This window comes from Hesperophylax consimilis, chromosome 29 (assembly GCF_061612785.1).
Source record: "Hesperophylax consimilis isolate HC1 chromosome 29, BYU_Hcon_1.0, whole genome shotgun sequence".
NCBI lineage: Eukaryota > Metazoa > Arthropoda > Insecta > Trichoptera > Limnephilidae > Hesperophylax > Hesperophylax consimilis.
The window spans coordinates 13,478,222-13,502,094 of NC_142864.1; the positions used below are offsets into that span (position 1 = coordinate 13,478,222).

General features: G+C 34.1%; 1 protein-coding gene across 5 annotated transcripts in view; it reads right to left on the reverse strand.

Moving 5' to 3' along the window:
- The window catches only part of cher (filamin A protein cher), a 157,532-nt gene that overhangs the window by 39,992 nt on the left and 93,667 nt on the right, over nucleotides 1-23,873 (reverse strand). The window contains exons 1-2 of one of the 5 annotated variants that reach the window (XM_089649286.1): nucleotides 6,841-6,916; nucleotides 4,478-4,787 (exon numbers count right to left, since the gene is read on the reverse strand). The exons of 3 other annotated variants lie outside the window; for them this stretch is intronic. In XM_089649286.1, coding sequence (XP_089505412.1) covers nucleotides 4,478-4,703 — 226 coding nt within the window. In that variant the 5' untranslated portion in view covers nucleotides 4,704-4,787; nucleotides 6,841-6,916. Of the gene's footprint in view, nucleotides 1-4,477; nucleotides 4,832-6,840; nucleotides 6,917-23,873 lie in introns of those variants that run through there. One more of the 5 variants, XM_089649287.1, reaches the window with a different exon arrangement.

Genomic DNA, 23,873 nt, shown 5'->3' on the forward strand with positions numbered 1-23,873 from the left:
AGATTATTGTTGACGTAAAGTACCCTTAGCGGACTCTTTAATTGTGCACAGATTATTGTTGACGTAAAGTGCCCTTAGCGGACTCTTTAATTGTGCACAGATTATTGTTGACGTAAAGTGCCCTTAGCGGACTCTTTAATTGTGCACAGATTATTGTTGACGTAAAGTGCCCTTAGCGGACTCTTTCATCCAACACTTAATTTTAGATTTGAGGCCAAAATACCAAACCAACCCGAAGTTTATTTTTAAACCAAAAAAGAGATAGATATTATATAACAAACATATTGTGTAAAATAAATATCGAGTTGAGATGCGTGCTAATTTATTTATCTGTGTTGGACTATTCCTGACGTGTACCCGGCATTGTTCGGGGTTATGAATGGTTTGGGTAAAGTTTGGGTTTATTTTAAGAAGGAAATATTATTATTCGAAATAATTAAAAAGTTAACTTTTTACAAGTTTTTGTTCCACTTGATCGTGCCACATCTTCCTCGGGCGTGCTCAACTTACACCATTCACTACTGAATACCACATTGTTAATATTTAAAAAAACTACATTATTTCAACTTTTATTCGACTCCGTATCTAATTCCAATGCAGAGATATTGCGTTTAGTTTTCCTTGAGCGTCCCCGACATCTTTTACCATTCAAACCACTCTAAACACTCCGGACACTAATAAGAACAAACTTTGAAATTTTTAGCAAAATCGTTCCAGAAGTTTTTTAGTCTACAAGGGACAAACAAACAAACAAAGAAACATTATTTTTTTAAATAGGTATATATTTAAAAAAAAAAAAAATTATTAATTTTATATTAGTAATTTGTACATTTAAGTTTACAAATGACTAATTAATTTGTTACATATAAATATACTATGTTTTTTCTTGCTTGATGTGGCTCCTACACAACATCTTGAACTTTCCAATTGGGGCAGACTTTAGGTTTTCTTTTTTATAAGAAAGGTCATAAGTTAAATAGGTCATAAAAATAGGCCATTAATAGGTCATATGCCATTAAAGAATTCGATTTTTCATTACTATAATGATATTTTTATCCACCTACTATGTAAATACGATAACAACCCATCCAATAAAGAAATTAAATGTTTTTCCGCAGTCTAGACTATATTTGAATTTAAATATTTTTGATTCGTAATTTGTTTTACATTCTAAAATATGTTTGGATCATAGACATATGAATATTAGTAGACCTGCCCTAAGTGACTAAAAGCGTATTATCCCCACTCCCCATACCGGTTCCATTGGAGCCGGCTGGGCTCGCGTATGGCCTCAAGTGAAATTTGAAAACGTGACGTCATCATTCTTGTGCGAACTATGGTCGAGGCATCATCGGTTCATTTTACGAAATAACACGGCAAAATGTTGACTTGTGATATGAAAACTTGTAAAAATAGATGTGAAAAAGAGAATAAACCCAATTGTCGTATTACATTCCATAAGTAAGCATTATTTTACTTTATTTTAAGCTTATTCACACCGTATTATATGGATCAGTTTTAGAAACATATATTATCACATCACAATGTAGCGATTCTCAAGTGTGCTCATCGTTGTTTACTGGGGTAAGTAAATTATGAAACATTTGTAAAAGTGTCTTAACTAAATACTCTGAAACTAACTACGACTCTGCAAACAGAAGAAATTTACTTTGCCGAATTTGGACATCGCAAATTAGTTCATAACGTGGCGAGTAATTTGCGCTCCCATGTAAAAATGTCTATTCATTCAAAAGCAGATTTTACTTTTAAGAACTAAATGGTGATATTATAATGCGAGATGCCTATTTACTGTCAGATTGATTTATTGACGAATCACAGTCAGCTTAACCCCCTTCGTTCTTCAACAGTTGATTTTACCCCTCGCCATTATCTTCTCGTCTATTAATTCCTATGTCTGTGGTTTGGATTTAATCGCAATAACTTTGACGTAATAAAATTCCTGTTGATTTAATGAGAGAAGATATTGCATCGATATACAAATAAAACAGTTATAAAACATGATATAATCGTATAATGTATATTGTATTAAAACGACGTGTGTGGTAGAGCAATTTTATATGCGGATGTGGAAAATTCTATTGCCAAGGTTTTTAAATTATTAAATAGAAATATATTTTTAATTTATGGTTATCATTGAAATTTTCACTGCAGACCAAGCGATTGGAGTTGATTTCCTCAGTTTTGTCTACGACGACCAACTGGATATCTTGACTGTAAGAAGCGCCTATAATATTTCAAATTAAAAAAAATAAATTTGAACATCGTGATAAAAATTACATCAAATTTATTAACGAAATTATCAATAAACGTGTAGAATATGGCTACAATCAAAATCAATATCAATTATCGTCTACTGAAAAAACCCGAATCTTTCCAACTTTTCAAATAACAGACTTAACATTCCCCCAAATGGTTTGAGAGGCGGGTTTAGGTACAGCCGCCCCGAGAACCATTTATTGGATAACCAAAACCTCTGCCATAGGTCACCCAAGGTGGTTCGATATGTTTGGTGATTTAGCAGGGGCGCCCGGGTTCATCAGGTGAGGTAAGTTCAGGATGCGCCTGCCCAGCAGCTGCGTGGGGTGCCAGATCGGGAGAGGCTTGTTTTGGGAGACCCTTTAACCTCTCCAACTGGTCTCTTGACCCATCTTCGTCTCTTGATATATTTACATGTCCGTCACTCCTGGATACACTGATTCCTAGATTCCTACCCAACCCTCTGTTACCTTCCCAGAACTTTTTCTGATTCCTTTCCTTAAAAAATACCCTCCCACAGCATTCCAAAATATGACATAGGCCCTGAGGGAATTTATTTTCCTCAAGGTCTCCTGTGTGGGGTCAATGTAACAATCACTGTAGTGGAAAGATAACGAAATTTCTCGAATCTCTTGTTTTCACATGACTTCACTTGACCCAATCATTATTTTCTCTTGTTTTAATGCGTATAATTTTATTCTTTAAAATTGTTGTACTCAGTTTTTCGACGGATGGTAGTTATGCTTTGTGATTTCTATATTTTTTTAATATTAAATATGCGTCTGTTGTGAACATTATTAATAAAATTAACTAAAATCTTCCCTCTGGAATTTCTGACAGTATTTTGTGCGTAAGTCGCCCCTTTGACACTCTGAGTACATAAACAAGCCAAACAATCTACGGATTTTCTGTAAAGAGTAGCGAAGTGCAATACCAAGTACATTTTTGACTGGCGAGTTTTTCACTTGATCACATTTTGTGATCCGACAACACTTAAAAAATCTCTTTTCGGTAGCTTGAATCCTAAATCGCAATTTCTAGGCTATTATCAAATGTTGCAGTGCGTTACAAATAGAAAAACATTTCTGAAATTGGATATTTATTTTGCAAATGTAAACTATCTCCAAAATTAGTTAAAGCAATCTTCAGACAGACAAGTAATATGCAAAACATTCTAAACCTCTTCAAAGTATTCCAAGATATTAACATTTGGACGTGCCAGAAAGTAATGCCAAATTTCTTCTCATTGACGAATCTAATAAACGATTTACCGTCTTATTTCTTGAGATCTGTCCGAATAATCTGACCTATATATCAGGAAAATTACCTTCAGTTATACTCTGGTAGTTTTGTGTTGCTTGGACGTCTACAAACCAGCAAATAAAACTCCCACATTAAACTTCTTGAAAAGATTTGGACCAAAAAGGCAATGGAAATTTGGGATGCACATATCGTGGTAAACACCACAATATCGGTCGATAGAGACAGAGGTCGCAAGATTTCTCCTTGCATGTTGATACATTGATATACGGATCATGTCTAATGTAGTGCGCATCATTATCACAATCTCCAACCTCAAATGGAACTATGTTGAAGAAGTGGCACGACTCTCAGTTTACCATTGGAATTGTATATATTAGTATGGGACTCATCAAAAATTCTCTAGCAGTTTCATGAAGCTTTGATATCTGCAAACTATTTGATAAAACATTTCAGACCTGAATCGATGAACTTTTTTAAGGTAATTCTCGTGAAAGTCATAGAAAAAGTCATGCTAGGTACAGCCATATCGTCAAAAACAAGAAATTACCACAAAACCTCTACGAATTCTACCTGCTCCCATTTTATGGTAAACATGGATTTTTAACTAGAATGTTGATACTAAAATGACCGCCACGCAAAAAGGCAAGGAAAAAACTGGTAGAGTGGACACTCTTCAGCAATGCGATTCTTGGTTTAAACTTTTTCTTCCGTGTATGCTGACGTATCCCCAACTTTTTATCAATAATTTTAGAACACCATGTATGAAGTCAACGAATATCCGCTTCATATATTCTCCGATGGAATAAAAGAGATCCACAGGGCAATCCCTGAGGAACGCCCTGGATTGGCTCAAATTCATTGATGTTCCTCTTTGACACCTTCACCATACGAAATAAGAAAAATACTTTACTTTCTAGAATAAAATCTGATATCTTACCTTTTCTAGAATTAAATGAGTAGTTGGATAATACAGTCAGCGGTGTGAAATCTAGTCCAAGTCCAGACCTGTTGAAGGCTATCTTGTGTATGTCTCCGTAGACCGTTGGTGTTTCTTCCCTGTCGTATTCCGAAACAGTTATAAATTTCAAATAGTCACGCACCAATGTATCGTAGTAAATATCTGGCTCGTCTTTTGGTCCGAAAAGGGCGCTATATAATGCCATCGGGCAGTTTGACCTAGGCAGAATCCAGATCGGTGAGATCTGATTTTTCTGCTATTCAAACTTCTGCATTCCTGATAGAATGAGCTAAAAATATACGATTTATCACTTTTATTGTAGAAATTTATTCAATTATTTTTTAGTTTTGGTTCTAAGTCAGAAAACATTGAATTTGTTCTGTATTAGTCTTCAGCCAAGCTTTTTGGTTTGATGTGAGATTTATGGATTTTTGCAGTGTTCGCCCAATTTTGTATGGGTTTTTGATTGATTCCCCAATTTACTATGGGGTTAGTCACTTGAATGATACAAATTTCAGCCAATGTATTAATTAGTCAGTTGAAAAGTGTAAATTTGAGACAATGTATTGGTTAGTTAAGAAAATAGAAGCAAAATAGTGTTTGGCAAACGTTTATTTCGTGGAAGCTAACAATTCGTCTTTGACGTTATATTAGATATAAAATTCATGATTTTTAAGATCTTCTAATCTAAAAAGAGGTTCTGATGGATCATCAAGCATCAACGCTTATTTACCTAATAAAGGTTTTTGTAAAAACGAAACCAAAAGGCGACGGTAGGTGAGTAGTTTATATACAGATTACACTGTTATCGCTTTAATTATAATCAAATTTCTTTGTTTTATAATGTTTGTTATTTTTCCTACGGCCGTCTAAACAAATTTAAACAAATAGGTACCAAAGTTTATACTCTGATTTATACTTATTTCGAATGATTGGATTGGTTTACCGTAGTGGAAAAAAGTTTCAATAATGACCCAACGAGAATGGACAAAACTATAAAAGTTTGTAGACTCAAAGCTGGAATTCCAAAAAGAAGAAGGCCTTGGTTGTTAGACAATATTATAAGTACATGGTTACGAGTGATGGCTTGTAAGATATAATATAAAGTCTGAATAATATTTTCCAAAAAAATTATGAATATTTAGTGTCTTTAATTCATTTTTTTATAATTACCATTTCATAAATATTTATAAACATAGGAATTATATAGTTTAATATAGATTGTGGTAATATTTTCTAGAACGCACTGCGGTTAAAATTCCATAACTTCCCGCAGAAAGAATTTGATTTTGTTAAATTCTTTTTATTAAAATAAACCCGGAATCCGGAATTGACGAAATGATACTAAAATGCAAAGCTACGCAATAAATCAACCAGACTGGCTCCACGTCTCTAGGAATAACATTAATATATTAAGCAAGGGGATAGTTAACTGGAGTGGCTATTTTTAGGTTAGGTAACCACTCTGATGAAATTCAACACACTACTAGGCGATTTTGATTTGACGATGATTTTGGTTTTTAATGGAGTTTACGTTTGTCTGAAGAACCAAGAAATGGGTTTAGTGAAATTTGATATCGAAATAATTGTATATAGATCTAGCAGAAAAAGGAAGAAAGTAAAGCAACTAGAAAAGATGTCAAAGAAAGCAGAGCTAGCAGTCCACAATAGGGTTCTGTTTCCAACCCTGAGTAAGGCATAGAATTGGCAGACAGGGATGAAAATATACTAATATAGTAGAAACGAGGTTCTTGAGGTGAATTAGTGGTAAAACCTTGAAGGCAATACGAATGAGCACGTACAAAAATAATGCAAGGCCGTATAATTATATCCTATGAACAAGATTTATGAAGGTATGCCAAGGTGATTTGAACACGTAGTGCGGATGGACATAAAAATGAGTGTCTGGATGCAAAACACAAGTAGATGGTAAAATAAGTCGGGGATGATTCAAATATACTTGAGTCATGTAGACGGAACAAATGTAGATTTTATGTGAATGTGGATGAAGCAAAAATGGGTACTAAGACAGAAGAGGGTTGCATTTCTTCATCTCTGCCTACCCCTGCGGACAAATTGCGAGTTATATGTTAACAGGGTGACTTTGTTATCCTTTTGTGGTCGTTAGTGCAACGATAGGATGCATTTTTAATAACACAAAAGGATATATCACGTTTTTAGTAAAATGCTCAGAGTACTGTATTGTATACGTTGAGTACAAATGATCGCTATTTTTGGAATTATAAAAAAAACACTTTTAAATGAAATTATTTAATTAATTAATTTTACGAGGGTCACTCAAAAGGTCACAATTTTTTTTAATTATATGTAATTATTTTTACTTTTTAGTGTTTAACCTAATTAGGTAACGTACGAGGCCCCAAGGAACTATTGCACGACCCTTCGGATACCACGAATCACGTTAGACTGGCGTGGGTTAGGATGAAAGAGGAGTGGGACGCAGATGGGGGGAGGGGAAGAGAAGGGGATATGGAGGTCCAGTTTATAAAATTGCAGTGGCGTACATGGAGATAAAAACATTTGAGTTTTTTTCAAAGAATTTTTTTTTGATTTAATTTAGTGAATGTCAGTAACCAATAAAACGACATTTTGAGGGTCGTGAGGATAGTAATTTATTTTTTATGTGAGTACTCCACAAGAGTCCCAACTGCCCCCCAACCGCTTAAAGCCAGTGAGACTATGGCAATTAGGGTATGTTGTGAGACTGAAGGTAGTGAGGTGTCGAAGGAGATGGAGAAGAGAAAGGTGGGGGATTACCTGGCTATTCAGATCGAGTAACCAAACATGGTTCGAAAAATTTCAAGCAACTGAATATGGTTTTCGCCAGAGCGATACTGAAAGTACCTACCATTCTAAAATGTTCTACAAATATACTATACATTATTTTTAATGAATTAATTATTAAATAACACAAATTTTTTATTATTATTTTTATCCGAAAATCTAATAGCGAGAGCTCTAGCGCATTGTAATTTGCACTGTTTTTTGTCTAACTTGTAAATCATATTATTTTTAATACACTATCGTTACATTAGTTCCAATTTGGAAGGCGGGTATGGGTACCGTTGCCTCGGGATCCATTCATTGGACAGCCAAAATTACAGCCATAAGTGTTTGCTATGTGTTGCCCAAGTTTTTGTGGCAGATGCGTCCACCTAGCTGCGTGGCGGGCAGGATTGGGAGAAGCCGCTTGAGGGAGGCCTTTTGACCTCCCTTGCACCCTCAGTGAGAGGGATGGATTCATACGTTACTCCTGGACACACTAACCCCCAAAATCCTACCCACCCCTCACTCTTTTTTCCTTCCTAGAACTTCCTCTCCTCTTTTTCTTTAATAATTTCCGCCAAACATCCTTAAATATGACATACTCGTGGGCACCGAGGGAAATTATTTTCTCCTCCTTTGTAGAGTTAATTAATTAATTAAAAATAGAAAATAAATAGTTATTTGAACTGTTAATTTAACTGCCAAAATAACGGTAACGTTATCCAGTATAGAGAACGTCATATTTAAGTCTACGAACCTTTTAGCAAGGGGGTGGATATTAAAAGATAGTGAACCTTAAGACTGAAACATATACTTGACTGATATGAGTGTAGTTCCGCCATGTAAATATTGACCGGGTGCACGGATAAAAATGAGTATTGATAATTTATTAAGGCGAAGCTTAATGCCAAATCACTATTTTGATTATCTTATGAATTGGTGTACATTATGAATACCAAAAAATATGTTTTAGATAAATTGAAGGTTTTCCTATCGTTTCTCTTGAGAAGTATACAAATAAAAATAAAATTACTCAATAAAAAATATAAATGTTATGTATGAACGCATAACGGAAACAACTTTAAAAAAATACAGTATTATAGCTAAGATTATCTGTGACAGTTTCACTTGATTAACTTTTATACTTTCTTATAAAACTATTTACAAAATAAATTTAAAAAAAAAACAGTTTTGTGCTTGAAATCGAACGGTTCTAGACTCCGTTTGTCAAGCAATTTTAATGCCTATTACCTACAATATACTATGTTTTACAAATAATAATATTATCGCATCTCTTCAGTTATATTTATTCAAACAAGGCCACCTGCGTTGAACACGTGCTCGGATATATTCTGAATGACTAATATTTTACTAGGAAATGGTCAAACAGTCACATTTTTAACAGTATCTTGGTAAAAAAAAAACGTACTCATTTTTCTCCGTGCACTATGTCGGAACACCGATGTTCCGGTGTCGCATTTGCAAATAACCAAAAGCTTATCAGGAAACCTTTTAATTTATTCGTTAAAGGCCTGCAATCCTGTTTTTAAACGGATTGCCAACAATTTGAAGAGATTCTTAATAAATTAGAAATCCTCAATTTTCTCCGTGTGATAACTTAAAATAATATAAATAGTATAGCTAGCTTAGATAGTTTTTGAGTTGTCATTATTTTAATCCAATTTTGAGTTAGATTTATTTATTAACACGATACCACTGGTCTATATGAAACGGACCGAATCCGCGACAGCCATTGCTCCAACTCCGGACAGGCATCGCAAATCAGTCACGAATATATATCCATCACACACTCGGATATATCTCACACTTAATACTGGAGCATATATCACGCTTAATACACGAATATATTCAGTAACTTGTAATACACGAATCCATTTCTATCTATTCCCAATGGCTCCTGTAATATTACACACATCTAGCCATTCGGTTCACAGCGGAAACTACCGGAGTTTGCCGAAAGAACGATTGACAAATGGATGGAATTTGGAGATAGAATGGCGAGGAAAGAAATGGGAATCTTGAAGATGCGGCTTAAAAAATGCCAGCAGATGTACTATTAAATAACATCAGGGAAAATCAGAAGTCCCAATTGATACACTACCATCTGGAGCCGATAGGAATAGAGACTCTGACATCCCTTATGAGGTATGTTGAGAGGCTGAAAGTAATGGGGAAGGGATGGAAAGGCAGAGGAGGATGTTTGGGAAGTAGGTACCTGGCTAATCAGATCAATTTCAAGCAAAATATCGATTCTGAATTATGATCTTTCACCAGGGTGATACTAAGAGTATCTACCACTCTGGACTGATAAATTATGTCCAGAATTGCCCTTACTGGCAGACTTATTCAATTGTCACAATTCCGCTATCCGTTTTTTGTATTGTTGGTTATGTTTTGTCCGGATGTTGTATTCGTAGTTACTTGTTGGTTATGTTTTTGTCCGAATGTTCTTTTCGTAGTTACTTGTTGGTTATGTTTTTGTCCGAATGTTGTATTCATAGTTACTTGTTGGTTATATTTTTGTAAGAATGTTGTATTCGTAGATACTTGTTGGTTATGTTTTGTCCGAATGATGTATTCGTATTTACTTGTTGGTAATCTTTTTGACCGAATGTTGTATTCGTAGTTACTTGTTGGTTATATTTTTGCACGAATGTTGTATTCGTAGTTACTTGTTGGTTATGTTTTGTCCGAATGATGTATCCTTATTTACTTGTTGGTAATGTTTTTGACCGAATGTTGTATTCGTAGTTACTTGTTGGTTATGTTTTTGACCCTGAGGTCTAGTGTTTCTGATATGCGTGTTTGTTATTTCTTGTGGTTTGTATTTATGAATGAAGAGTATTGTTTTAGAATAGAGTTGTTTAACTGACGTGAAGATTTCATCAATGCAGAATCGAACTGACGTCTTGCGTGATAGAGACAGAATGAAAAGAGGATAACAATGTAGGTATGTACATGAGAGTGTGCAAAGTTGTCCATTGGTTCTTCGTCATCACCTTGTCATCCGAAATAATACACTGTGATAATAGCATTTTATTGACTATTATTTCGTCATCCCAAAATCAGAGTAAAATTATAAAAGGGTGTCATAAAAAAGACAAAGACATTACAGTTATATCGGAAAAACGTACCATTTCAGTGCAAAAACTGTCGAACATTTTTCAACCAGGCATGATTTATAGCTTATGAAACCGATAGTTAAAGATCTTAAGCATTCTAGAGAAATCAAAGAAAATATTAATTTTCTTTAATGTTAAGTATTTAAGAACGTACCACTCAATCCATTAATCTTGTTGTTTACTTTATTTCTAACACTGATTTATTAAGGTAATGAATTATTGTGGGCGGGATACTCCGTGAAATCTATGAAAATATGTGTTTTAACCATAGACATAACATATAACCATAGTAAAGGAGGACAAACCAAGTTGCGTGGATCAGGGAGAGTTATTTTCCGTAATTTGTTAATAAATTAATCTGACAGAATACAGGCAACTCGCATTGTAATATCAATATTTATTTCGCAAAAATAAAATCCAATTATGAATTACTAGTCTTTTTACATTGCGAAAATTGCTGGCTGCGTAAAAAAACTAACAAAAATTCGGGCTTGTTTTCAAAATGGAATATTTTGTTGCACTATTTAGTTAGACACTTTTGCAAATGTGTTGTAATTTACCCACCTCACTCATTTTAGCGTCGCTACGTAACACTTAAATTTAAGATGGTTTTGGAGGCCTTTATCCGGAAGATTTAAAATAATAGTTGATGATGATAATACTTATTATCCACGAAAGAAAGTTTCATTTTTATGTTCACGCTTTTCAAAAACGTTATTTGATCCTAAAATTTTCCAAATCATGGCTTTACAAAATCATCTAACATATGCAAGCAAACAGGTATTTATTAAAGGTAGATACTAAATTTTATTAGCCTGGTATTACACAATTGTATCAATCATTTCAGTGGTAGGAATAAATAAATGAAAATGCTAATGCTGGTCGGTAAATATTGGTTCAATAAAAATTCCCGAACGAATGCGAGTCTCATAAAACTTATTCGTGTCCGCAAATAAAATTAAAAATGATGTCATATTATTTTATGCAGTACTCTGCGTTTGAGCTGTAGATATTTAACTGAATGAAAATTGATGGAAGAAAAATAAAAGTTATTTCGGTAAACATTTTTACATGCTTAAATCAATCGATTTGTGGTACAATTTAGGTATAGGTCACCCCAAGTGGTTCGCTGCGTTTGGTGACTTAGCAGGGTTTTCCGTGTTCATGGGGTCAGATTTGTCTCGGTTCGTCACTCCTAAAAACATTGACTCTCAGATTTCTACCCAACCCTCATACCTTTTTTCCTTCCCAGAACTTCTTCTCCCTATTGATTGATTTTATTCATTAATTTCATTCATTTAACATATATATCCAGCTAACAATAAAAACACCCTAATATAACGGAACTTCCTTCTTCTTCTGGCATTAGTAAGATTAGATTGTTAATATTAATTTTAGTTAATTTTAGTTTAGTTAAGTTGCTAAATATGTAAATACTCGTATATATGTCGTTAAGATAGTAGTTATATGCCTTAGTCGTAAGTCACTAGATATAAGTCTTAGAGATAAGTCAGTAGTTCTAGTATTAACTATTTAAGAAATATATTTGTACAGCGCCCTTGAGGTGATTTCTCACGAAAACGGCGCTATATAAATTAGCCAAATATTATTACAGATTCTCTAAAGATGACAGGATTGATGGACCCTTGAGGAATTTTTCCTCTCGCGGCCTCCTGTGTGGAGCTAATGTAAAAAAATCAATAACCCACGGAGTAATAATAGTAATTTTTTACATTAACTGCACACAGGGATGCTTTATGGAAGGTCTTTTTCAAGAAAGGAAGGAGTGATCCCGGGTCTGGGCAAAACCAATGTTGTAGGAGGGATGAAACACATAGGCCGGCAAATCATTCCAAAGCTGAACTCATGCGACAAATGTACAAATACAAATTTTGGGCGAGCCTTTGGAGTGTTTCTCGACTGTACACCGGTCCCAAAGGATCAATGACGCTAGTTCCCCGTGGCATCTTTAATTGAAATACCGTTAAAACAATTCCCAACTGCCGCTTGTGCTCCCAAGAATGCAATCCGTTTGTTAGGATTGGAAAATCCATCAATTGGATCGCCCATTTCTGAGAGGCTTAACTCTGGCTATTATTATCCATGAAAACTAAGAAAAGGCAAAAAGTGAGAGAAGAAATAAGAAAGGTGGGGGAGTACCTAGCTATTTAGATCTGGTCACCAAACACGGCTAAAGCCATTTCAAGCAACGTTTCAACTTTGAATGGTGGTCTTAGACCTGGGCGTTACTGAAAGTATATTCCACACTGTAACGTGCCGCAAGTATACTATATGTTATTTTTAATTAATAAATTATTAAATAACACAAATTACTCAAATAAAATCTTGAGCACGCTTAGAATTGAACCCGCGATCTTCGGCTTGCTATTTGAGAAAAACAATGTTAAACTAATTCAAACCAAAATGCCTGCCTTAAAAGACAATTCTCTACGATGTAGATATCTTCAATTGCAACGAAAATAAATATAAAATCTTTATTAAAAATGTAAAAAAAAATATATTCACTTGTACACCAACTAGACCAAACTATATAAAATGTAATGATATATTATGTATTGACATATATTATGCTGTATTTCTTGTTATATTTATGTATTTTATATTTGTTAATTTTACTGTGTAATCGTTTTATACATAATTTATAAGTATAATGAGGAAATCTATTGTAAATGATATTCTGTGTACGCATTAAATTGGATTTATTTATTTTTGTTTATTTAGGAAACAGACAGTTGTACATGTGAATTAATTTTACATTTAAGTTGAACATAAAATAAACTGGTTAAATTCCATTCACTATTTTTTTCATGGTTACAGGTGAGGAAGAAAGTAGATATTTAAAGACATTGGTAAAGAATGAATCAAAAGAATAGACGAACAATAAAAAATAATCGTGGTGATTAAGGTACATAAAAAGGTTAATTTGTTTTTAATAGTTTTTCGCGTACAGTGGAAAATATCTCAATTAAGTAAATTGCACAAGTACAGGATTTTCCAATAAGAGGTGTTATTTTGAATAGCCCGCTATTTCGGTAGATGTTACTTTTAAAGGTGTTGTTTTTTGACATTTGACAAGTAGAAACTACGCCATTAATAAAAATGGAACGATACACGCTTCAACAAGGCATTGAAATTATTAAATTTCACTTGAGTGAATCAAATGCAAATCATCTTGAGTGATGAGGCCCATTTCCACCTCGGTGCCTTCGTCAACAAGCAAAATTGTCGCATCTGGGGCTCGGAAAACCCAAGATTTATTGTTGAAAAACCTCTCTATCCTCAACATGTGACTGTTTGGTGCGGTTTATGGTCCGGCGGACCTCAGTCATTGGACCTTACTTTTTCGAAAATGAGGCTGGAGCAACAGTTACGGTGAATGGATTGCGCTATCGAGAGATGATTAATGATTTTTTATGCCCGGAATTGGATGGTATTGATCTGGACAACGTTTACTTTCAACAAAACGGCGCTACGTGCCACACAAGCAACGAAATCATTGATCTTTTACGATTGAATATCAAAATAACACCTCTTATTGGAAAACCTGTATAAACCAACCATATTGCATGTAACTGTTGAATTCCATAAAATGACTAATGCACAAATAAATTTCAATCTAATTGATTTGAATACGAAAGTCATAAAATAATATTTATTACAAAAAATTCGAGCTTATTAGTAATGATTTCATGTTTTATGAGAGAGAATGCAATAACTTGTATCTAGTTGTTATAAAATTGACCGTCAAGAAATTACTTGAAAATTTTGTTTTTCATAGAATCGCTCATAATATTTACATGCTATATTTAGAAGATTCAAGATACATGTTTTTGAATTCTTAAAGCTTTTTTGCTTTCAGATCAATTGAATATTATTTTGAGATGTTTTCGGAACGGTTCAAATGTTGTTTTTGTTTTATTGCTGAGATAAATCAGTGGTGTCATAAAACTATTTCTGTAACAACTAATTTACAATAAATAAACCATCCAATAGATCAATAAACTTAATTTTACAGTTGGTAGCTTCGCTAGTCGTAAATTATGTGGATACAAAAAAATATTTAAAATATACTTCGTTTGATGTACAATTAACTGAATCAAGCTGCATAACGGTTGCTGTACAATTAACTAAATCAAGCTGTATTACGTTTGCTGTAGAATTAACTGAATCAAGCTGTATTACGTTTTCTGTACAATTAACTAAATCAAGGTGTATTACGTTTGCTGTAAAATTATCTGAATCAGGCTGTATTATGTTTGCTGTACAATTAACTGAATCAAACTGTATTACGTTTGCTGTACAATTAACTGAATCAAGCTGTATTACGTTTGCTGTATAATTAACTGAATCAAGCTGTATTACGTTTGCTGTACAATTAACTAAATCAAACTGTGTTACGTTAGCTGTACAATTAACTAAATCAAACTGTATTACGTTTGCTGTCCAATTAACTGAATCAAGCTGTACAGTAATTATAATTACGATAGCCTTAAGCCCCCACATACCCCGTGAGTTTTTAAGTTCTAAAAAAATATATGTTATTTTTTATGATAATATCTATATATTTGTTATGCCGAAACGTTAATTATTTGAAATTACCTCAACTGAAAAAAATCGATAAGTAAGCTCCGAAAATTATTAAAAACACATTTTGTTCTGTTATTTAATATGTTATAGTTATTTAATATGTTATAGGAAAAAATTCCCGGTGTATCTTTAAATGCAATTAAAGCATTTGTACAGAGAGTTTTGCTCTATTTCAAAAAAGTCGTGTTTTAATATTTTCAAAATTTTGGCTTATTTGTTATTGTTTTTAAATATAAGCACGATCCCTTTATCATTCGTATTTACATATCCCCCTTTCTATATTATTATTAGAATATTTTCGCTTTGCAATAAAATCCAAATAAATGGAATATTTCTGAACGTTTCCGAAAACTAAAAACTATTTTTGAAAGGTGAAAAAATAATCAATGATAACGAAAAAAAAAATTAAAAATATACCTAGTTTATTAGACAAATGTATTGTTAAAGTTACTGTTGTCTAATTTTTTGTCGTTTCGTGTAATTATTCGTAGTTTTTTCAAATTGTGATCGGAACCTTTGGTTTTGTAATGGTTCACATTTTAATTCTACTGTGATTTACATTTGGATTTGAATATAAAGCGTGGTGTTTTTTCCTTCTAACAACGTATAGAACGTATTTCTCACAAAGGAAAATTCTGTGAACTCATATGAGTTGTTACCAAAAGCGAAGAAATTAGCCTGAAGGTTTGAAAACAGTCGATTCAAATTCAGACCTGAAATTAGATTTAAGTATATTTTCAAAAATATGTAAGTGCCTACTATTCTAAAAATATCGTATATTGGAAAATTAAGTACTTTAGCAAATGATCCTGATTGTTTCAGGAGTAAATAGGATATTTTAAACTTTTAAGCAGTTTTACAGAGTATTTTTAAAAATTAAATTAAAAATTATGCTCGATTCTTTTAAACACCAAGATGTGTTCTACTCGCAGTATTTAATTAAAGTACGTAAAATATTTTTAAGCTATCAAATTTTCAAATCAAACACACGAGATTTTGCGTTACTACGTAGTGCTTCGTCTTAATCTAGGATATCTTCTCCGACAGAACGTTCGATAAGATACAACATGTCCATAGGAAACATCTATCATTGCATTCAGTTCTAGTTAAATAAATGACTGCACCTAGTATTTAATTCAGTAATTCACTGACTCTACCATCACTCATATTTGTGTAAACAGCTGTTTCGCCATTACTCAAACGGCAGCTATTTAGGAGCAAACCCTCAGGTTGGAGCCAAAGTCAAGCAATTACACGATATGAGGAATTAAACGCATAAATTTCCTGGAGTATTAATAGATACGTCAGATTTTATCTGCAGATTATTTTGCAAACTTTATAACATTCCAACAATGTAAAAAATTAACGAAAAACACACATCCTCCTACTTCTGGTGCCCTCTCCTATGAGAGGTTGGTTATCATCAGGGAAACCTTAATTTTGTTCGCCCTGGGAACGGTTTATTGGACAACCAACAACTCTTCCTTAGGTCACCCACAACGGTTACCCGGTTTCATGGAGTGAGGTTTGTCCAGATCTTGGTGGCGAAGACGCCTGTCCGCCAACTGTGTGGCGGTCAAATCGGAAGAGACCGATTAAGAGAGACCCTCTGAACACTCCAGCTGAACTGTCGACCCATCACCTTGCACAGCAGTGGGAGGGATGGATTTATACGTTGCTCACACTGACACTCAGATTCCTACACATTATTCCAGAACTTCATATCCTTCCTTTCATAGATCAGCATCTCCAAAGATGACATAGGACGGAACAACTCTGTGGATCTGTAATCGTACATCTTACCAGTCACACGGACCTCGAGATCATTGGGTGTGACGTCTTTCTTTGTGTGATGTATGGTAAAAAGTTCGGTATTCAAGCGATAGATGGCACCAGCCATAAAGCTTACTCCAGAGTCCGACAGATGTCGCTAGAGTGTAGCAATTGCCTGTGGGGTATCCTTGTCAGACTTTAAGCTTCTAGAAACAGAGAAGTAATTACCAACCCTCGGGTAATGAACAGTGTAGCTAAATCCAGAGATAGACTTATATTTATTGTAACGTAAATACACGCAATTATTGTAAAGAACCTTTTACTTTATCAAGATTTCCCAACACACTATATCTGCAAGTAAAGGCAGAGATATAACACTTTGCAACGTACATATATGCGACCAAGATACTGGAGTTTTCGTCTAACCACCTGCAATGCCTTTTTGAAAATTTTCTTCGAAAGAACTTATAAATGAGCTAATTATTTGTCTCTGGTGATATGAAATGTGGCTATTTACTAAAGCGCTTATGTGTATAAAGATACATATCATAAGTGATTAACGAAATTCTTTGGATTAAAAAGGTAAAAGAAATTTTGGTCTCCGGTGACTTTTTTGTTCAGTCATTGCATAAGTCAGGTATATGCTTTAAAATCCTGTATAATTATTTTTCTAATTACTTTTCTTCCTCTTTTTCAAGGACTCTCTGGCATCCATCTTCATTTTAACCCCACAAGAGTCCCAACTGTTTCCAACCGTCTGGAGCCAGGGAGACTAAGGTATCCCCGATTGGAGTGTATTGAAGGTAGTGGCAAAAGGAAGAGGAAGGTGGTGAAGTACCTGGCTATTCAGATCTGGTCACAAAACACGGCAAAAGCCATTTCAAGCAACGCTTTAATTGTCAGAGGTGGTATTACACCAGGGCGAAACTGAGAGTATCTTTCACTCCGGAACGTGCCGCAAATATGAATTAATTTTAATGAAAATTGAAATAACACAAATTAATCAAATAATTTTTTTTTCACGCCGAGATTCGAATTCCCGACCCCCGGATTGAACTTCTTTGATTGAAATCTTTGAACACCTTCCTCAAATTTATCAAAATTTTCCGACCGTTAGACCATCTCATCTGTGGATGACCTCTGCTCATCTCCACTGCCAAGGAAGCTACCCAAAACAAAGTTCACCGGCTCGTATATTTATTTTTTCTCACAAAAAAAAATCATTTTCATGGTTAAACGTAGAATTAGAACATTGGAGTTAAATTTTTAACTACAATTTTCATAAATATGACTTTCACAAGCACAATACCTAATAATCAACGCAGACTCCTGTACAAATCATAAGTGTGCCCAACGGTTGGGTTTGGTAGTCACCTCTGGTCTGAAGCCCTTAGATAAAATACTCTAAACGGACATTTGATAAGATGCATTTATCATCTTATCGAATAAAATTTATAACGGGCAAATTTTAATGCAGTGGAAATCCTGTGTTTGATCTACCGTTATTTCAATGAAAGGTGACCTGATTGCCTATTTCGGTTCTACTTGGATAAGGAATTGTCCTTTTCCTTAAAATGAACGATTTTATCGTTAACTACCGGCGGTTCTGGTTCAACAAGGATATGGAATTGTTCATTAAGGATAAGGACTCTTTCGTTAACTGCCGTTCCAGTTCTCTCGGATAACAACGAAAAAATGGATCATTTTATGTTAAGGATAATTCTTTATCCTTAAATAATGCAGAAATCACCCCTCTGGTGAAATTATCAACGAAATATTCCTTCGGCACAGTTCTACAATGTACAACCGGGTGAAAACATTTATCGCATGAAAACAGTTTTTTTTTGGTAAGTTTTTGGTATGTTTTCTTTTTGTTGAATCACAAATCAGGAGTGCATTTAATCTGTTTGCTTTGGTGGTTTCTCTCTCCTATAGTACAGGTTTGTCTCTTCAAGACCTTGGCTTCCTTTGAATCTGCATGGCATCCACAATTACCACACAGGTCCTGGTGAAAAGCAAAAGGCGTCCTATGTGGAGTGAATACATAATGACCGATCGGTGGCTGAGTTGACATCGCGTTTGGGTCTCACCCAGGCGTAGTGTGTTCAATTCCTCGGCTGTCTAATTATTATCTGTCTATTCTTCCATCACAACACAAGCAAGTTTACTGTGGTGGTAGAAGGAGATTTTCAAATATTGTCAGGTTATCTGTAACCCGGGAATGTTTGCCTTTCTTTTTTAAAAAATAAATAATTAAAATATTTTTTTTAAATCTATCATTTAGCTACGTACTTTTGCCGCTATATATTTTTCATGCTTAATAGACCCGAATGGGCGGTTAGCCAGTAAGAATCATTGAAAAATACAGGGTTTTCCAATAAGAGGTGTTATTTTGAATAGCCCGCTATTTCGGTAGATGTTACTTTTGAAGCTGTCATTTTTTGACATTTGACAAGTTGAAACTACGTTATTAATAAAAATGGAACGATACACGCTTTAACAACGCATTTAAATAATTAAAATTCACTTGAGTGAATCAAATGCAAATCATCTTGAGTGATGAGGCCCATTTCCACCTCGGTGGCTTCGTAAACAAGCAAAATTGTCGCGTCTGGAGCTCAAAAAACCCAAGAGTTATTGTTGAAAAGCCTCTTTATCTTCAACGTGTGACTGTTTGGTGCGGTTTATGTTCCGGCGGAGTCATTGGACCTTACTTTTTTGAAAATGAGGCTGGAGCAACAGTACGGTGAATGGATTGCGCTATCGAGATATGATTAATGATTTTTTATGGCCGGAATTCGATAATATTGATCTGGAAAACGTTTACTTTCAACTAGACGGCGCTACGTGCCACACAAGCAACGAAATTATTGATCTTTTACGATTGAATATCAAAATAACACCTCTTATTGGAAAACCTTGTGGTAAATAGTACTTATTTGTGAATCGAAGAAGTCTTGAATGCATTCTTTGATCTCAGATAAAAAATGTTAATATTAATAATTCGCTTCTGTTATTAAAGTACCCTTAAAAATTACAAAAATCACTGATGTGATTACAACATAAAAATATTTTTTAGTTGACATATCTTTGCTATTACACGCATGTAAAACTTGAATAAATCATTTTAATTCGTTTGAAATTCAAGAGCGTGAAAATTCCAAAACTCATCGTTTATAAATAGATAATTTCGTATGGCAACTGTGCTGTATCTTTTATAGAACATGGCTTGGGGAATGTTGTGGAAACCCGAAGATAGTTCGGTTTATATGTCGCAGAATCCATCTCAAATGTATCTCAGATGTATCTTAAATCTTATCTCACAGGGCCGTCTCATCACTGCGTGATATGTACGTGGTGCACAAGGGCGGCCTATCCAAGGGGCGGTCGCTTGATTCGGCTGTTTTCTGGACTGATTATTTTTTTAGATTTTTTTAACACTTCAGTACTTTAAGCTCTTTTGTCTAGTTTGCAAAGTTTTCTGTGTATTCAAAATACGCCATACAAATCTTATTTTTCTTAAAAACAAATACTGTTTTAGAAACTAGATAAAGATACTAACCACACTTTTACATAATTTTTTACTCCAATCGTATAAAGATTTAGAGATCTCGATATTTTGAAAATACATTCGTTTTGTTTGAAGAATTTGTAAGAAAACCGCAACTTCACTTTTCTCGCGTTAATATAATAAAACATAAGAAATAATTTTTATACTTAAACCGGCATCCAATATAAATAGAAATACATTATAATTATTTCTCTCTCCAACGTCAGTAAAATTACGTATTTCCCCATGATAGAAAAAAAAGACAAAAATACTTTTTATAAAAAATGGACGCCCGGTCATATATGACCTTAAAACTCTGGAGGGGTTAAATGTGAAAATTACTTAACCCTTAGGATGCCAAGGTGTGAAATATCGACCATTCTCGATTATTGTCGTAATTTTTTTTTTGTTTTTATTCAAAGAAAGTGAGTACAGTACTACCACTTAGAAAATAAAAAAATTAGATATTTGCCATGGAATTGTGCAACCCACTTTTCACAGATTGAGTTTTATGAACCAGCTGGGCTTTTGCTGGTTTTTTTTTACACAAAAAAAATCTAAATGAGCATAACATCATAAACATAAAGTACTCTACAATGTTAGATGGAAAAATAGTCGACTAGAAATTGTGCAATAAAATAAATTAAGTAAATCGAAGGGGATCTAGGCAGTTTGTTTAATTAGATTTTTTGTTGCGCTCGCCGATATAAATTCTACCAGTGTACATTTTGTGATTGATGCATTATTATATCAACAACATCCCTATAATCATTACCCAAGTTCTGTATGCGGCGAACGGGAGTATACAATTGTGAATCCGTGTGTAATAAAATAAAATTAAAATTAAAATAGGGATGAAGTCTAAGGAACTGAATACAAAAATAAATTACAACCACGAGATACACGGATACGGGACGAGAAATGCAAGGAAGATCAGATTGCCAACAAGAAAAAAATCAAGCATCCAGAAATCTCTCATGTACCAGGCCGTCCAACTGTATAATAAAATCCCGAAGTAAGTTACTGAGATTGAGAAGACGGTTAAGTTTAAAGAGGGATTGAGAAAACACATTTTCCTCAAATATTGATGTATTGTTTGTGACATATAATATGTACTTATGTACTTACATTTAAATATTTAAAGGACCATTGTTTGCCAATAAATGTAATTTTGTTTCTAAAACTATTAGCCCACAACGATGTGAGCTAACTTAAGATTAATTAATAAATAAATAAAAATAAAACATATGTGCAAGTGACGAAATGACAAGCGAATAAAAGAAATAGTATGCTAGGAGTATTTTTTAAGACTCAAAGTACCATATAATCGACGCAAGGGTGGTGAACTATTAGGAAATCCACGGTGGATGTCTTGGCCCACTAGAGGTTATGTGTTCCAACTGTTCGTAGTTAGCGGGATTATGGAATCCCTGATTTGAGGAATGAGTTGAAACTGAAGGAATTAGAGATGGAAAGGAGATGTGGGAGAGAAATGTTGAAAAAGTTATTCATAATTCATTCGTGTCTCATTTTTGGGACTCTGGCAACCGTAATTTATGGTATGATACAGACTGTACAAAATGTGGAGTGGAGGAAGATAAGGAAGAAGATTGTCGGAAAGTACATGGGTATTCAGATGTGGTTATAAAACTGGCTTATGATATTTAAATAAACGGTTTTCTTTCACCAAGCGGTAAAAAATATAATTGGTTTGACAAATTTATTTATAGTATCGTCAGGCAAGCGAAGATCTGGGTTCGAATGCAATGTCACCTGAAATCTAACGAGTTTTTCTATATCGCTATTTGAATCATTTTAAAGTTGTTTCGATGAATAACTTCTCGCACAGAGGCGTAAATACTCCCCATTGCGGTCCAGACGTCTCAGACGAATCTGGCACACCTGTCTGGTTGATTTATTCGCGACAGGAGCGATCCTAATATTTTTCAGTTTTCGGGAATAGATCGCAGTACTAACTAAGTTGATAGTGGACGAAAATATACCTACACATTGCAATTTTTAGAAGAGTACCCAATATTTTTGATGAATTGAGGATTCTTAACCGAAATGGGTGAGAGTTTTTTTTAGTTACGTAATATATCATAAACTAGGATTTAGCTGATATTTCTGGACCTTCGATCAATACATATATCGAAGGTCAGAACATAAATTTTGTTTATGTGCCCAGGAAATGAAATATGAAAGTTACATCAAAAACTCTTCGTGAGATCTGGCGTTTTATAAATGACACACTGTATCACTATACACAGTGTTTTTATTTCTTAATTTCTAGGTGAACGCAACGTCATTTTCATCGTGAGCTACAGAGCTTTAAAATCGTAATTAATTTCTGAAGCATCTTGTAACTTGCAAGTATGGAAATAAACTTAGGGTGGTATTTATTTGTCCTGAAAATTTGGAACAATTTGTTGTTTTCGTTGGAAAATTCAACAAATTATCGTCGCCAGTGAGGAAACTAACAAAAAATGTTAAATTCCAATCAACCTATAAGTCCCACATCACAAGATACAGAATCCTGTAAATCACATAAATTACAATGTTGGCTTCCAGATTTCTACTTGACGTGAGTGGCACACTTAACTCCAGCTTGGTAGTGCTTTTTATGAGCTCCTGGCAGTCAGACGTGATCTATTGCTAAGGAGATTACATTTGTATTTATGTTTCTACTCTTGATTCAATCATCAGATGCCCTTGAAATAGTTGTGCAGGACAGAGTTGAAATGAAATTTCACCATTTAAATCTACAAATTTAACGTTTCTGGAGAAATCCGCAAGATAATCGACCAAAAGAAGGTCCGATGAGAACTATTGTCTTAGAAAGACCATAGAATAAAGCATTATAATACCTTATTTCACTATCAAAACAGATCGAATGGTTAGTTATTGTTTCGATAGCTCTTGTAAATTGCAATCTAGGCGGCGGAATATTGATTTTGGTAACCAAATGATGAACGAAGGATTTTTAGTAACGGAAAAAAGAATGTTCCAGCTGGGAGGATGCCACCAGAACATTTAAAATAGACCTACATTGTGATGAGCAATCTGCTGTTTCCTCATTTGCACTAAAAGTTACTCTTTAAAGCTTGAAATTGTAAAAATAATTACTGGCACTGTAACATCCGGTATCCCGATATTGGTATCCGGTATCTATATTCCGGTGACAAACGGATCAGAAAGAAGGTTGCTGTGGGGATGTTTGTATACATTAAAGCAATAATAAGTCAACGTTGTCCGAAAAGTTAAGTAACAATACTAATTTATCCATAGGTTTCTTAACTATATGTATGCAGGGGCAATGCAATACTTTCCCTACGACATGATAATTAACAAACGCTGTAAACAAAAAATAACAAAAATTATCAATTAGTTATACCAAAACATGAATGATCAAATTATGCTTTATAGAATTTTTTTTTTTTAATAACTCTTGTTGACTTTGTTCAACGTTGATGGATACACAGAGTGAAATATTCTCTCAGTATCGCCCTGGTGA